Here is a 14,486-nt window from a genome sequence, read left to right as displayed (position 1 = left end):
TTAAGAGAAGGGAACAGGGTATCACAGAACCACGGGCAGGTGGCATGAGGCGTTGATGTCGCTGCGTTCGTGGGCGTCACTTTCCTCTGGCAACGTCTCGGCAGTCTTCCTCTGACTCTCCGTAACCCCGGCCCAACGGCCTTCAAAGTTCGAAAGCAAATCGTCCATGCGTTCATAGGCAGGGCGGCGGTCCGTCATGGCTGTAGGCGAGGTTTGTGAGATCCACGGTGTACGGAATTCCCCAACATGTGCCGGCCCTCCGAGGTCAGCGGCCAGAACCTGCTAAGCGAGATAAAGGCCAAGGGCAATAGGCCCTGATTGAACATCCCGCCACCGATCGACCGGAGCCCCTCGGTGCAATTTGGGCAACAACAACAAAAGGGCGTTAGAGCGCAGTGGGCTCGGTTATGGACGCAGTTGAGAGAGCGCGATGCTTTCCAAGGTACTACGGGACTGGGTAGTTGTTGGCGGTCCTGGAGTGTCATGGGATTTTAACAGTAGGGAAGCGATGCCGAGGAAGGAGCAAAAGAAGACGGAATGTGGAGTGTTTTTGGCAACTGAGGACGAGATGAGTAACTAGAGGAGGTGGTCTATTGGTTCGTCTTGGGTGTAGTTCGCGTTGTTGGGTATGACCGGCATAGATGTTCAGTAACGATGTATACTTGCGCTGAACAACGCCACCAGTCCTTGCTAGGAAACAATAGGGCATTCATGTTGCTGGAGCGCAGCTTTACTGGTGCTCAAAGGCCACCAATGTCGCTGGTGCGGATGATTCGCATGATGCCTTTGAAGAACACATGTCTCAGACTGAAGATAGTGGGTCAACGCCGTGCGTACAGATATAAAGCCTACAGCGCCATAAAAAGATAAACACTGTACAGGTCTCCGAGGCGTGGGGCAACGAGTTGGGTTATGACACGTCCATTATTAAACGGCTATCTATAGTACATGAGAGACGATGACGACTCTTTCCTGAGGTCAGCATGCTTTTGGTATCGTCTGAACCGAGCCGTACTAGCTGTTGTGGGGACATCACCGACAGCGGCGACGCCTTTTGATCCAATGTTCGCTGACAACCAGCGGGAATTCCAACAGAATCATGGCGTTCTCACACCACCACACCAACCTATTCCTCACGTTTAATAACCACTGTCTCGTGGTCATCAAATAATGGAGAGGAGTCACCCTGCTCCTGCTTCACCGCGACACCGTCTCCGTCGCCTCGTCTGCCTTCGGTGGAGGCAGCACCCCGGAAATACCCGGCTCCGGCTGGGGCGCGCAGTTGCGGCGTGTCTGGTGTCGCCCATAACGGGCGGGGTCGGCAATGCTATCTCGGTCATACCCGGCGTCGGCACCATCTGAGAGTTAAAGTTAGTAGGTTTATAAAGGATGGCGATGTACTCACCGGCATAAAGGGCATTGAAGGGGCCCTGCACAGTGGGCGGGAAGTCTTCCATCGTCGGCTGGCGGCCCCTCTCCCTTGCCCTGATTGCCTCCAAATCCATCATCTTCCACTCGGCCTCCTTCATTTCCTGCTTGGCCTCTTTGAACAACTGGATGGCCTCCTTCATTTCTTGCTTGGCCACCTTCAGCAACTGGACGGCGTCCTTCATCTTCTGCTCGGCATCACCATCCGCGATGAGGCCACTCTTCACCGCAGAGCCAGAGACACCTCCGGTCTGGGCAGGAGCATCGATGAGTTCGCGGCGCAACTCGGGCATCCTCTTCTCGGCATGGGCTATCTTGGCACCGAGTCTTGCCGCTACCCCCTCGTCCTCACTCTGGTCGATCACCCTCCTCGCGGCTTCAGTCCCCCGGCGGTACCTGACGTAGGTGTCGTACTTGCTCAGCCAGGCTAAAATTCATTAGCAGGGAATATCGACACGAGCTAAAATTACTTACCAACGTCGGCCGGGCTTCGCCGGACCCGCCGCTGCGCAGCCATCTCCTCTTCGCGCGCTTGCGACATTTTTTTGTTGTCGCGAGTGCGTTGGTGTGGTGAGGTGAAGTTGGCGCGTTGAACAAATTTTATGTGGGTGGGCAAAGGAGGGAAGGTGCGATGGACGCGGGGTCTCGTGCGATAACCTAAACAATCCAGCACCTAGGTGAAGGGTTCAAAGTATTCGGCTGTCCGAAAATGCACTTCGATGTCATCTTGAAGTTTAATTGAGATAGCTCGCGCCTCACTAGTCACGATCTCCGTGCCCTTGACCGCCGTTTGCAAGAAATGACGCCAAATCGCCGAAAGATGTGCCTCTTCTGTCATCTGCTGCATCTAGAGGCTGCAGTCGGAGCGGATGCGGTACTGAACAGATTGTGCATATGTTGCTGCAGCTCTCCCGATAGACAGAGAAGTCCGCTCGTGGATTCCTTTGTCACTGTTGAGTCGGACTTGCCTGCCTCGTGATACTTGACTCCGGAGCTTGCCTCCTCTCGGTGGACATATGGTCGCTTTGAACACTACTTACTGGGGAAAAGCAGTCAATTAACTTACCCTTATGCTAGAAATTGTATCGGTTACGTTAGCGAGATTTCCCAGGGTCGGGAATTCGATACGCGAGAGCAGCGACGGCTGAAGACGCAGCGCTGGACTTCTCCAGCCCCGGTCAGGGCGACCGTGCGATTCCCTTACCCATACCTATGCATAATATGGATGTAATGTACTTCCATCTAGCAAATAATAGTACCTGGGCATTGTCTAAGAAAGATAGAAGTCACGTGCTATGCTATTCACTGCTTAGGGGCTGGAGCTACGAAAATACCCTGGGTTGCCACAAGTCCGTTTCAACGCTTCTCGGGGTATTTAGGGTGAGGCAGAGAGTGTGGACCGAACGTATCCAGGGAAATGACGGTAATAGCCCGATGTCTCTAGGGAGGCTCCCACGTTGGAGTTACCCACAGTGCTAAAACTCCGAATGCGAGAAGACGTTCAGTTCCCTCCTATAACCTCCTTCCAGAGTCAAGGAAAATGCATCCGGCTCAATGGCTCGCATCTCATACCCGAAGTCCTCCCTATGCGGTAATCGCGCTGAGAGCCGATGTTCTCGCTCGCGCTACCCTCAGCGCAGCACCAATAGATCCTCCAAGTGGAACGAGTTATTGCTGGGGACTGTCAGGGTAAGCCGACAATGTTCCATAATATCAATACCCATGCCCCCCAACCAGCCCCTTATGCCTCCCCAGGGCCTGGCGAGATCCGAGAGCCCAACGTTGTCTTCCAGAACGAAAGACACTTGAGGAACAGGATTATCGTCCAACATGTCGTGGTCCTGGCTCATGTCGAGCATATAAAATGGGATATCGGCTGAGCCCTTGAGACAGATCCGGGAAACGAAGTGTAAGACCGCATACCGCCACTCCTCGTTCGTCGAAGCCGCTAGTAGCTTGTTGATGTCCTCGCTGATCAAATAATATGGACATAAAGCGAAGGTCTTGAACTCACACCGCAGCCATGGGCAGAGGAACAGGAAATGGATAACGGGTGTAAGGTTGATGACGCAGTAGTCAAAGCCTTCAGCGTCCCAGAGAAGGGTTATGTCGCCCTCGCATGCTTTTGCTCTCAGTGAAATCTTCTTCGCCGAATGGATAGAACGTGTCGACGTGAGTTTTGAAGTGCGCGGGAAGTATAACGAACTTGGTTTTCTTCAGGAACATCGGCAGGAACTCCTCTCGAATCTGTCGGCATACTCGAGTCAAGGCGATGAATTGGGGTTTCCGCGGAAGGAAAACGCTCCGGATATAGATGGGATAGGACTCAACGCAGAAATGATAGATCCTATTTCGAAGCTCTGCATAGATATCATTAGCAAGGAGGCCGAACTTTGAGACTGGGAACACTGAGTGCAGGCGTACCTCCTGGAAGAGAAAGGAGTCCGACAGGCTTTGGGGCCATGCTGAGCGTCGCCAAATCGACCGCGAGCGACGCACCATCGACCCCATATGCGTCTTGTGCACTGCTATTAATGTCAGCGCCGTTTCGGTGCGGTACTTAAGTACGGTGACTTACCCCATGCCGGGCTGAATTACGGGGCTGGCTGGGCGAAGAGGTGAAGAGGTAAAGTTCTGGTTTCGCTCTTTCGCTCCAGGCAGTAGAGCTTTCGAGTTGGGATATGAGGTGCCAAGAGGCGCTACTTTGAACCCGTGAAAGGTTAATTAAGAACTCCCTCCCCTGTGTTGGGTGGTTCGGGAAGCACGTGCCACACGTTGCCTACGAGGCACGATACCGGGGCAACGGCTTGACTTCACCTAGGTGCCTCTAACCTCGACCTCACCACTGACCCAAAACGCCGTTGCCGTTACATCAAGACCTTCTCACAGCTGTGGTCCATCTACATCTATCCAAGTCACCAGGTAAGCGGCATCCCCCAATTCACTGATGGCTACCGTTGATTCGCCACTTTCGAAGCGGCAACTGATAACAGGGCCGGCGGACGGAGAGATCGAAGATGTGCGCAGAGACAGCGTCACCTAACGAGAATCCGAAAGGACTCCTTTCCCTGTTTGGTGGTAAGTCACGTCCGGATTCTTCCATACCTTCGCCTCTGGCAAAGTGAGCTGACGGAGTCCAGAACTGAGAAATCGCATCTACGATCTCTGCCTTTCGGACCCAGATGTCGTTATCCTCGCTCCCATCAAAGACACCAGGCACAGCGGCATCTTCAAAAAGCCCCAGGATCGGCGCCAGTTCTTCAGTCTCACGCAGACGTGCCATCAGATCCGTCGCGAGTTCCTACCGCTGTACGCTCGTCACACCGAGACCCGCATCGTTATTCGCAACTTGAACAAGTATCTCAAGGCCTTCTTTCCCATTCGGTCACCGGAGATCATGCGGGGTTATGTGGCTCGATTCATCGTCTTGATTGACTGGGATGAAGTTCACGAGCTCGAACTCCTTCCCCTCGTCCGCCGGCAGATGATTGCGCCGAACTTCGAATGCAGCTTTGGGTCGCGGTATGAGGCCAAGCCGTCCCGCGGGGTCTGGAAGCCTCGCTCTGCCGACTTGAACAAGCTGTTCACGCGCCCAACTCTCCAGGATCCAAACTATCGGAACGCGATGTTGAAATCGTACATCGACAGGGAGTTTGTACGGTCTATTCGCGTTACGAAAGAGAAATCAGCGGAGACAGGAAAGAACGGCGCATTGCTTAAAGTCGTGCTTGGTGGCAAAGAAGTTATTGGCGTGGAAGCGGAGGACACGGTGGAGGAAGAATACAGGCATTGGGACTTCTTCGTGCGCGAGGTTGGCCTCTCCGACGTGTCGTATTATCGAGCCGGGGTCTTCTTTGCTAAGAGGCGGTGAAGGATGGTCGGCTTGTGGGCTTGATCTGTATATGAGGGAAAAGAGTTGATGAGTTAGTTGGTCGGGTGTTGAGGTGCAGTCAGCCGGGACATACGGATCCCGTTGCGTCGCTTCAGGTTTAATAGGGCTTAGCATACCAATGTGGAAGGCCTGCAAAATGGGTTACCAACCGAGGCAGACTTAGCTCCGAGAATCGATATATTGCAGCTGTTGAGCTGCGATATTCGGCGAGATTTCTTCTCTTCGTTACACGTCGTGGTCGGTATCCAGGTAGTACTCCACGTAGAGAATTCTCGGAAATTAATGCAATAAAACCCTTGCACTCGCCGACCGCATCCTAGCACGTTACCTATGATCCGTCTTCCAGACTCCCTCATATCTACAGCACCGTGTTGGCTACAGCTGACGTCATGAGGAAAGAGAAACCTCGTCGTCAGTTGGCGCCTTCCCTTTCCTCGAGATGTTTGACGGCACACTTCTGCCCCACTGAAGTTTGACCATAACATCTGCCTCCTGTACCAGTTCCACTTCTCTCCAAGATCAGCCCAATATTTCCTGAGCCGCAACACTCCCTACGTGTCTGCATCAACCCTCAATCATGCGCTTCCTCGCAGCCCTCGCCACGCTCATGGCAATCGCCCTCGGGACTGCAGTCCCGGCCTTTCAAGAGCAAGCCTCCCATGCCGACACGCAGGAGGTGTGCGGCTGGTACTGCTACTACGGTATCATCACTCCGTGCCCGGACATGAACGCCAACAAGGACTGCTTCAACACCTACGATGTCGTCAACAAGGTTCACATCGACAACAAGAAGTGCGGTTTGTGTATCTGGTTTGAGTAAGAACAAGTCAAATCCAGCAAGTGCAGATGGATGTTGCTAACGCACTGTGACAGCGACGAGAACTGCCAGGGTGCCATCACCTGGTCCGGTGGTCCGATGGAGCCGGACCATGTCGAGTATATTCCGCACTCCAAGAGCTTTTACTGCCTCTATGGCAAGTGAGGTGGCTTCGTGGTAAGTGTGCTTTTGGTCCAAGTGCAGTTGTGCTCCTTGACTGACTAGCTGCAGACACCCGCCGGACCGTTTTCTCTCTGGGTTACGGTGTTCTTATTGTATGACGGGAAATGGTGGCTGGTGGACATGGAGTGAGGTGTTCTCACGGGAATCGGTAAAAGTCTTCTCTCACTCAGAGGGATGGCGTCCGAGACTTTCTTCCGTGGAATCAGTCATGTGCAGGTCCTCAAACGAGCAGTAGAAACTATATGTTCCTTCCCGAAAGAAGCTCAACGTGCCGTGAAACTTTCCCTCTCGCCATATGCCCGTGCGTGCTGCACATCTTGGCGAAACGAACTGTGTTCGACATCAGTTGACTGCTCTCCCGCCCCTACATTAGCCTAGCTAAACTCGTCTCCCCTTGTTACTCAAGATGATAGTCTGATACCGCTGACGCGACTGCTATCTCATTAGAGTCAAACGGAAGGAGCAGAGTCTATGAAGCACCTATTCTCCAGTTCAGACAAAGTCAGAAACGATGGAGCCGAGGCAGACAGTGATGCCATGTCCGGTTGCTGCTACCAACTCTTCCTCCCCGCCGGTGTACCCCTGCCTCTCCTCAACGATCCCAGCACCATCTGCGCAGGGAACGAGATCTGGCTTGCGAGGACCTGAATAGATAGGCTCATGCGCAAGCACCATCATATCTCGGCGTTGAGAGCAGCGGCTTGGATGTTGATAAATGTATGTGCCTTGGTAACCTCATTCGGCTTCGAAACATCTTCGTTGAGACGAGGGTCCTTGAGGCCGTGGGTAGTGAGCTAGAAGTGGTGCGTCTGGCCGTGGAGTTGGTATTCGGAAGGCATTCCGTCTGCAGGCTTCTCTTTGATGGGCGTCAAAAGTAGAGATGACGAGGGTGGTACCGTACTTTATATAGCTATCCGGGAGTCCCACCAGCGCCTAGAGGAAGCCCTGGAGACACCTGAGCATGAGCACGAGCGAACACGTGATATGGTCGAATCTCATGATACATCGAAAATAGATGAGACCGAGCTCAGATTATCAGCAGAAGTATTACAAGAGCGCCGTGGAGTAGGGGCTTTACTTGTTCCGAACGCCCACCTTGTGTAGTATGATTGGCCGATGCGTCGTGTGGGTCGCACTTGCCAAGTTCCATCCACAATGAGGATGTCGTGATGCACTTCTTGTTTAGCACAGTGAGAATGTTGTTGGAATAAACAATTTCGAGAGCCAGGTCTGGTTGGGGGTGCCATTCCTGATTTGCTGGATGAGACATCGAGCCCGTACGGGAATTCTCAACGATGCGGTGGCATTTCAGGCGCTGCAACGCTACATCGGCTTCCCCTCTGGCGTACTACTCCACGCTCTCTCAAATTCGTTCCAGCCGCCTGCCGGCTCTTCGCACATCTTCAAATCGCTCACAATGAGGTCGTAGTACCCGTCTTTGGGCAACTTCCCAGCGCACACATCCCCACCCATGGCAACATTGATCAGCAACCTGAACTCCTCCATCCTTCTCGTGCCCTTCGGTATATTCGCCTTCATGACCGGTTTCCCATCAATATACCAGATCATTCTCCCCCTCCAATCTGGGATGCCCTCCTCTTCTATCCACGCGAACCCATACGTATGCGGTTGGTGCGGCATGTCTTGCAGATGCGTCGTAATGACCTGATGCTTATTCCAGTCCTCGCCGTTGTAGTGGCCCCAGTGCAGACACGAGTGGTTTACACAGTCGCCATTCCACGATTCGAATATATCGACCTCGCCGTCGTTGGGCCATTGGAAGGGATCTTTCGGCAACATCCAGTACGCCGGCCATATTCCTTCTGCGCACGGCGGGAGGATGGTTGCGCCGAGGTAACCGCGCGGGCGAGACAGCGTTTGGTGCGATGTCAGCCGCGCGCTCGTGTAGCTTCCGTTTTGTACCAGCCCGCGCACGATGAGACGGTGGTCGTGGTGGAACGAGTTCGTGGCGCTGTCGACGTAGTTCTGCTTCTCGTTATTTCCCCAGCCATGATCGCCCAGCTCGTGTCTGAAGTTGTGCGATACCGGCGTCGTCGTGTCGAACGAGGGCTTCCAGTAAACCCTTTCGGTGTGCGGCGGAGGGATGTTCTGCGGAGGCGGTGGATTCGACACCGGACGCTCATGGGAGATAGGTGGAGGGACGGGAGACGCGGGAGAGTGGGGTTTGCTATGTTGAGGTATAGGCGGTGCGAAGGCCTGTTGTGGAGGTGGGGAGAAGGCTTGTTGCGGCGGCGGAGGACCCCATTGCTGTTGCGGTGGGCCCCATTGATTTGACGGTGGACCCCATTGTTGATTCTGGGGAGGAGGAGCGTTATACGGCGGGTGTTGCTGGTATTGGGGATATGGTGCGCCGGAGTACTGCGGTTGCTGCGCTGGATAGCTCTGGCCCGGATAGCCCTGTGCGGGGTAGCCCTGTTGGTGGTGCGAGGAGTGCCCGCCGGCGTACTCCTTGACCTTCGCCTTGCCCTTCTCGAAGAGCTTGTTGAGCGAGCTGGACATTGTGCGATGCAAAGGTCCGACAGAATGTTGTGGCTTGTGAAATGGCTTGCCGCGGCGCGTGGTCTGACCGTCGCGGGGCACACAGCTGGCCAATGACGTCACTCAGCGAGACCGAGGTTTCTGCTAGCCCCATGAACTCTTCCCTTTCTTCTCACCTCGTATACCAATTGCCTCGTATGAACCATGTCCACCAGAGGCATGATCCTGTACGGCTTCGCGCTTCCTGAGGTCATCCATTTCCCGGTGTTGCTTCGCCGCGCAATCGCTCCTTGAACGGGGTTATATGCTATCCGTTCCGAGAGATTACCAATTGCACGCTGCGCAGTGCGCATTTATTGCCAAGTATAATCGCGGATGGCGATAAAAGAATGGAATTAAAGAGGAATCGTAAAGTCCTACCGTCAGGCATGCCGCCGAGCCCATGGACTTCGATGTTTAGAGCTATGTCCGACTATCCCCGTAGGCTCCCCGAATGAAGTCGGATGTTCCGAAGAGCAGCGAAATCGCAGATGAGTCCTTTCTACTGCCTCGTTCATGACCAGCTGCAAAAATCTCACTACCTGTGCATATAAAGGTATCAGGAAGAGCATGTCGCTTCCTTCTTCACACTGGAATTGTTGTTCAAATCAAACATGCCTCCAACTGTCTTCATCACTGGCGTGTCCTCTGGCCTGGGCCTGACACTGGCCTCGTACGCGCTGAAACAGGGTGCAATCGTCCTCGGGACGGTGCGCAACCCGCAGCGTGCCTCCTCCGCGCTCTCGCAGCTCTCGTCCATCTCGTCCAACTTTTACCCCATCACACTCGACGTAACTGACCTGGCTCGCATCCCCACCGTCGCGGATCAAGCCATCAAAGACCACGGACCTATCGATGTCTTGATAAACAATGCCGGCTATTCAGTCATTGGCCCACTCGAGCACATCACCTCCGAACAGGCGAAGCAGCAGATGGAGACTAATTACTTCGGCCCCTTGGCGCTCATACAAGCCATGCTACCACACTTCCGGGCACGGAGGACCGGCACTATCATCAACGTCTCGTCCGTCGCGGGGCTTAACGGTCTACCTTCGTGTGGCCTTTATGCTGCATCGAAGTTCGCGCTTGAAGGCACCTCCGAAGCGATTGCGGCCGAACTGGCACCACTAGGCATTCGCACGATCATCGTCGAGCCTGGAGGCTTCCGCACCGACTTTCTCACCTCGACCAACATGGTGCTCGCCAACAAAGGTGAGGGCTGGGCGGAAGAGTACAGGGGCGATAACCCGGCGCAAGCGGTTCTCCAGAAACTTCAGAGCTGGAGTGGCAAGCAACCTGGTGACCCGAAGAAAGCAGCCCACGCACTTTGGGACGTGATTACCGACACGGGAATGGGCGCGGAGCTGAAGGAGAAGGGCAGAGACGGAAAAGTGATGAGGGTGTTGTTAGGAAGTGACAGCCTGGGGAGACTGAAGAGTGCCATCGATATGCGACAGGATGCGATGCAGTACTCAGAGGCTGTGGCTAAGAGCTGTGATTATTGAGTAAATCGCGCAACATACCTTGCATGCGAAAATCTTTACTCGATTCTCCCATCGTCTATCTTTCATACCACAGTGTGCCCAGGTGCTACCTAGGTAAGCACGTAAGATCGGTGAATCCAGCAGGACTAACCGAGTCGGTCCGGACTCAGATCTGCGCACCCGTGCCTACACATGCGCATCTGCATCTGCGATCTGCATTCAGCCCTGTACCACCCACGACGTCATACCCTACGATCACGGTTCACCCAGCCAGCCAACCAGCCACTGCCACCTCTTGATTCCGGGAAGGAATACGGCAAAGCAGGCTGAAGCGTAATTGCCATGCCGCGCAAATGATGTCGCCACTACCTCATCGGCAGCCTCAGCGGCCGCGTGCATAAAGTCTAGCAGCCTTCAGCCACCTTCACTTCCCTCTAAGTATTCCACCGGCAAACACACACACATACACCCACCTCAGTCCCTTCTACAACACCTTCGAGCATACAGCCGTTTATCCAATACCCCGACAGACAGACATCCAAACGCAGAAACAGCAATCATGTCCTCCATCATCCACTCCCTCTCCGACCTCGCCCAGTCGCTCCTCGAAGTCGTCTGGTCGCTCTTCACCACGGCCGGCGAGCTCGTCCAAAAGACCGTTGAGTTCGTGCTGCATTTCTTCAGCGGCGCAATCAACCTTGTCGTCGAGTTCTTCAAGGGCTTGGTTGATCTGGCCGGTGGCATTGTGGGCTTCATCATGGGTGAGTACGACCGAGCCTGGCGAGCATGCGGTATTGAGCGGATGGATGCTAATGAGATGGCAGGCAATATCGCGATCCTTGCGGTCCTCGCCGTCGGCTTCTTCGGCTTCTTGCAGTACCAGCGCCAGCAGGGCAAAACGGTCCAGGTTGGAAATAAGAAGCTGAACTAGGGCGGCAGCGATGAGGGACCGGTTGGAGTCCTTGGTGGTGGAGTTCAGGCTTGCGCTTCCTGCGGCATCAAATTGAGTAGTGCAATGGAGCATATGATACCCTATGATGCGATGGATGGGCATGCGGATAATGGTCTGGCGTTGGCTTGAGTCTTACACCTAGTAATAATGTCAATCCATACCGATAGGCACTAAAATTTTCTGCGCATTCTTTTGCTCTCCTTTCCAAATGATTTCAAATCCGTCCTTCGGCGCACCATGAACGCCCATCTATGTAGACGCATCTACAGCTATTCTTTCAGCCCTGCTTGAGCCTCCTCTCCTTCTCTGGCATGCACGCGCGAGGTGCATATACCTTCAGCCTCAGACAATACCAAGGTCAACAATAAGCTACTTTCGGTCCCAACGCGCGAAGTGCAGAGAGCTGACAGCTGAAGGTCGAGCGAGAAATGCACCGCCACTACACTAGCCGCCTTTAGCCACATGCTTACGAATTTGGGAAACATGATGGGCTTAGCTCTTTCGGACCCCAGGCACAACACCGCATCCTCGCCCACGGTGGACACGACCCTTCGACGGCGTCAAAACCAAGACCCTTAATGACTTCGGCAATTTTACCGGGAGCTTGTTTACGCCGAAGAACGATGCGGAACGCCTTCAGCGCCCGGATCCTATTAGGCAACGTCCCTGAAGTCATCAGGACAGCTCAACGCGAAAACTTCCCATCACGTCCATTGTCTTCGGATCCGCGCCTTGGGATGTATTGCAAATCAGATCCGTACAATGCGTGGCTCTGGGCAGCGGCTCGTCCCGCGCCTGCGTTCAGCCCCATGCGCAGCTGGGCCGCCCTCACTCCGGACTCGAAGCATGCCCCTCGATCTCTAGCTCTCTAGCTCTAGCTCGACGGCTCTCATCATCCCAATCCAGGTCCTTGGCGCGACGTGCGTCAAGCCTGATTACTAGTCCATACGCATTGTCGAGTCGCCCTTCCGTTATGGCCGTTGAATTAAGCTTTTCAGCCTCATGCTTCTCGAAAGATCCTTCTGCTTTCAGACAAGGCTTTCTTAGGCTTCTAACCCCAATTAGACTTTGCCCTCTTCTCTTCTGACTCCTGAACATAGCTCGGCAGGCTTGGGGACGATATGTGGCTCGTGCGCTTGGGCTTCAGTATGCCTTGACGCACTGCGGTTGGCTCGACGAACAATCTGCCATGTCTCACGATGGTGTCTCAGCACCAGCTCTGGAGCAGTTGCGCCGCCCTTCAGCCCTGTCGACGTAGGCATGGAAAGGCCAAGATAAGGGACCTCCGGAGACGGCGAAGCTCTCCTCCGTGTATAAAAGGGCTGTACCAGGCTTCAATGGTGGCCATGCAGTTAGTATACCGGACCTCATACTGGACCTGCTGAAGGCCTACGATTCGGCGAAAAGTGTTTTGCGAGAAGGCATCAGCATCTTGTTCTACGTATGGAGTATTGAAAAAGAAGAAAAGATATCCACATCGACCGGATGTTTGCAGACAACAGCTTCAGGTCGGCTTTCAGTCTCCAGGAACCGCCAGCTTCTCCCAAATCCCAACTATCTCTCTGCAAGCACGATATCAACAATCAAGTCCTCGCCAAGGCCTACTTCTTCCACACTAATGTCTTCGACTGTGGGAGATTACCTCTTCTCGCGGCTCTCGGGAGTGGGTGTTCGATCTGTAGTAGGCCATGGCCAAAGTAGTCCCCAATGAGTTCCTTTCATATCCGTCTCCTTACAGTTGTCCAGGTTCTCTCTTTATCGGATCGATCCAGCGCAATCGTCTTACCTATGTCGACTCAACCCGCTCGACTGTTGCACCTTCCAGTACGGAAGTCTGCGCTTTTGTTGCTTGCTCACAGTCCGGAGATCTTCCGGCATGTTTTGAAGAAGGGAGACCGGGCTTTGCATGTCGGCCTGTGGTATTCATTGAGGAGTTGAGTTCTGCTCAGTTCACTAGGTATGTATTTCCCGTTCTTTGTTCAGTATACGAGAAAGAAGTTGATTTCGATGAACAGCACGGCGACCGTTACAGCGGGGCTAACCTTTGCCGCCGCAACGATTCTGGCCAGTCCCACCACTGTGGCCTCTCAGGTCAACCGTGTGCTGAACACTATGCTTTATGAAAACAAACCAGTGTACATCGGGGTTTCGGTCGCTGTAGCTGGGCAAATGATGCCGGCGACATCGGTTTCGCAAGGTCCAGGCTCTTCGGCGGCAGGCACCGCGGGCTCAGCTGCTCCGGGAACTCAGGACAACGCCGCCAACGCTGGTGAGCACATTTTTTTTGTCGTGTATTGATTGTGGATATTGATAGTGTATGCAGGTGTTGCTATGTCATTCATCCGCTAGAGTCTCATTATCTCCGACGCCTTGCATAAGTATGGCGAAGGAAGATATCCCTCGCTATTACGAGCGCATTCATGCTTCATCATCATTTCTCGTCTCCCCTGCTCCCCTACTCTTTTCTCTTTCTTTCGTTACTCTCGCGCTCAAATTTCACTTCAGGCCATCCAACGTCATTTGCATTCAATCCCTCTCTTTGGGTTCTTTATATCGTTCTTCGCTTGTCGTGACTGCCGTCTAGGGGCATCCTTGTCTCTACGATAGGCTCATGCGCCCTAAGATGCACCTTCCCTTCTAGGAAGCAGCCCGGCTAGCTGACTAGCACCCCGATAACCTTCAATTCATGGGCCCGCAGGCTTTCAATCCCTTCCTATTGTCGCTCTTTCGCTCGGCCTCAGTCTCGGTCTCCCTAATGCACCCATCACACCATGTTTTATAAGACCTGGAATCATCTCACCGTATCCTGATTTCCCTTCCCTTCATTTCTTACAACTTACGCCCGGCATAAGCGCCAATATCCCACTTCTTAGTCGCGTTTCCTTTCGGCGTATTGTGGGCGTTTCAACGGTCCTCATAGGTGTGGCTAAATCGATTCGCGGCTGATCCCGCGCTCCGATTCGTCCGATAGGTTGCACAGCACCGACGAGTTGGTCGTGCATGTACACCTATGCAAGCGAATATGCTGCACTGTCGAGGTAAGCAAATGCCTTGGACAAAAGGTGCTGGGTCTTTCTTAAGCCTTCGTCGCCTTACGGTCTTTTCTATCTCCCCCGCGGCTCGCACAACGAAAGAGTCGACTTTCGCCATCGTAACAAAGACGATCGTAGCTTCTCTTGGTGGGGTACGACT

General features: G+C 53.8%; 8 protein-coding genes across 8 annotated transcripts; 5 read left to right on the top strand and 3 right to left on the bottom strand.

The window, feature by feature from the left end:
* Positions 1–1,197: 1,197 nt before the first annotated feature.
* BU26DRAFT_593142 (uncharacterized protein) lies at positions 1,198–1,969 on the bottom strand (the record flags this gene model as incomplete). Its single annotated transcript, XM_033834867.1, has 3 exons — positions 1,198–1,358; positions 1,406–1,855; positions 1,903–1,969. 3 exons carry the CDS (start codon positions 1,967–1,969, stop codon positions 1,198–1,200), a joined length of 678 nt encoding a protein of 225 aa, XP_033684792.1.
* Positions 1,970–3,059: 1,090 nt separating this feature from the next.
* BU26DRAFT_604103 (uncharacterized protein) lies at positions 3,060–4,011 on the bottom strand (the record flags this gene model as incomplete). Its single annotated transcript, XM_033835489.1, has 4 exons — positions 3,060–3,542; positions 3,601–3,788; positions 3,853–3,953; positions 4,007–4,011. The coding sequence occupies 4 exons, from the start codon at positions 4,009–4,011 to the stop codon at positions 3,060–3,062; spliced, it is 777 nt and encodes a 258-aa protein (XP_033684791.1).
* A 434-nt stretch (positions 4,012–4,445) lies between these two features.
* Positions 4,446–5,299, top strand: BU26DRAFT_593141 (uncharacterized protein; the record flags this gene model as incomplete). The annotated part of the gene is made up of 2 exons (XM_033834866.1): positions 4,446–4,506; positions 4,569–5,299. 2 exons carry the CDS (start codon positions 4,446–4,448, stop codon positions 5,297–5,299), a joined length of 792 nt encoding a protein of 263 aa, XP_033684790.1.
* Positions 5,300–5,769: 470 nt separating this feature from the next.
* On the top strand, positions 5,770–6,398 carry BU26DRAFT_289395 (uncharacterized protein). Its single transcript, XM_033821614.1, has 2 exons — positions 5,770–6,136; positions 6,194–6,398. Exons 1-2 carry the CDS (start codon positions 5,898–5,900, stop codon positions 6,300–6,302), a joined length of 348 nt encoding a protein of 115 aa, XP_033684789.1. The 5' UTR covers positions 5,770–5,897; the 3' UTR covers positions 6,303–6,398.
* Positions 6,399–7,643: 1,245 nt separating this feature from the next.
* On the bottom strand, positions 7,644–8,840 carry BU26DRAFT_539892 (glycoside hydrolase family 16 protein; the record flags this gene model as incomplete). Its single annotated transcript, XM_033831528.1, has 1 exon — positions 7,644–8,840. One exon carries the CDS (start codon positions 8,838–8,840, stop codon positions 7,644–7,646), a length of 1,197 nt encoding a protein of 398 aa, XP_033684788.1.
* A 316-nt stretch (positions 8,841–9,156) lies between these two features.
* BU26DRAFT_289407 (NAD(P)-binding protein) lies at positions 9,157–10,636 on the top strand. Its single transcript, XM_033821615.1, has 2 exons — positions 9,157–10,456; positions 10,513–10,636. The coding sequence occupies exon 1, from the start codon at positions 9,473–9,475 to the stop codon at positions 10,361–10,363; it is 891 nt and encodes a 296-aa protein (XP_033684787.1). The 5' UTR covers positions 9,157–9,472; the 3' UTR covers positions 10,364–10,456; positions 10,513–10,636.
* BU26DRAFT_289408 (uncharacterized protein) lies at positions 10,637–11,480 on the top strand. Its single transcript, XM_033821616.1, has 2 exons — positions 10,637–11,103; positions 11,167–11,480. Exons 1-2 carry the CDS (start codon positions 10,902–10,904, stop codon positions 11,271–11,273), a joined length of 309 nt encoding a protein of 102 aa, XP_033684786.1. The 5' UTR covers positions 10,637–10,901; the 3' UTR covers positions 11,274–11,480.
* Positions 11,481–12,982: 1,502 nt separating this feature from the next.
* BU26DRAFT_504219 (uncharacterized protein) lies at positions 12,983–13,643 on the top strand (the record flags this gene model as incomplete). Its single annotated transcript, XM_033826759.1, has 3 exons — positions 12,983–13,251; positions 13,310–13,563; positions 13,618–13,643. 3 exons carry the CDS (start codon positions 12,983–12,985, stop codon positions 13,641–13,643), a joined length of 549 nt encoding a protein of 182 aa, XP_033684785.1.
* Positions 13,644–14,486: the final 843 nt, after the last annotated feature.

The sequence above is a fragment of the Trematosphaeria pertusa genome (assembly GCF_010094035.1).
Source record: "Trematosphaeria pertusa strain CBS 122368 unplaced genomic scaffold BU26scaffold_6, whole genome shotgun sequence".
Classification (NCBI taxonomy): Eukaryota; Fungi; Ascomycota; class Dothideomycetes; order Pleosporales; family Trematosphaeriaceae; genus Trematosphaeria; species Trematosphaeria pertusa.
Note: the sequence above shows the minus strand (reverse complement) of the source record. Positions and strands in the feature narration are given on the sequence as shown.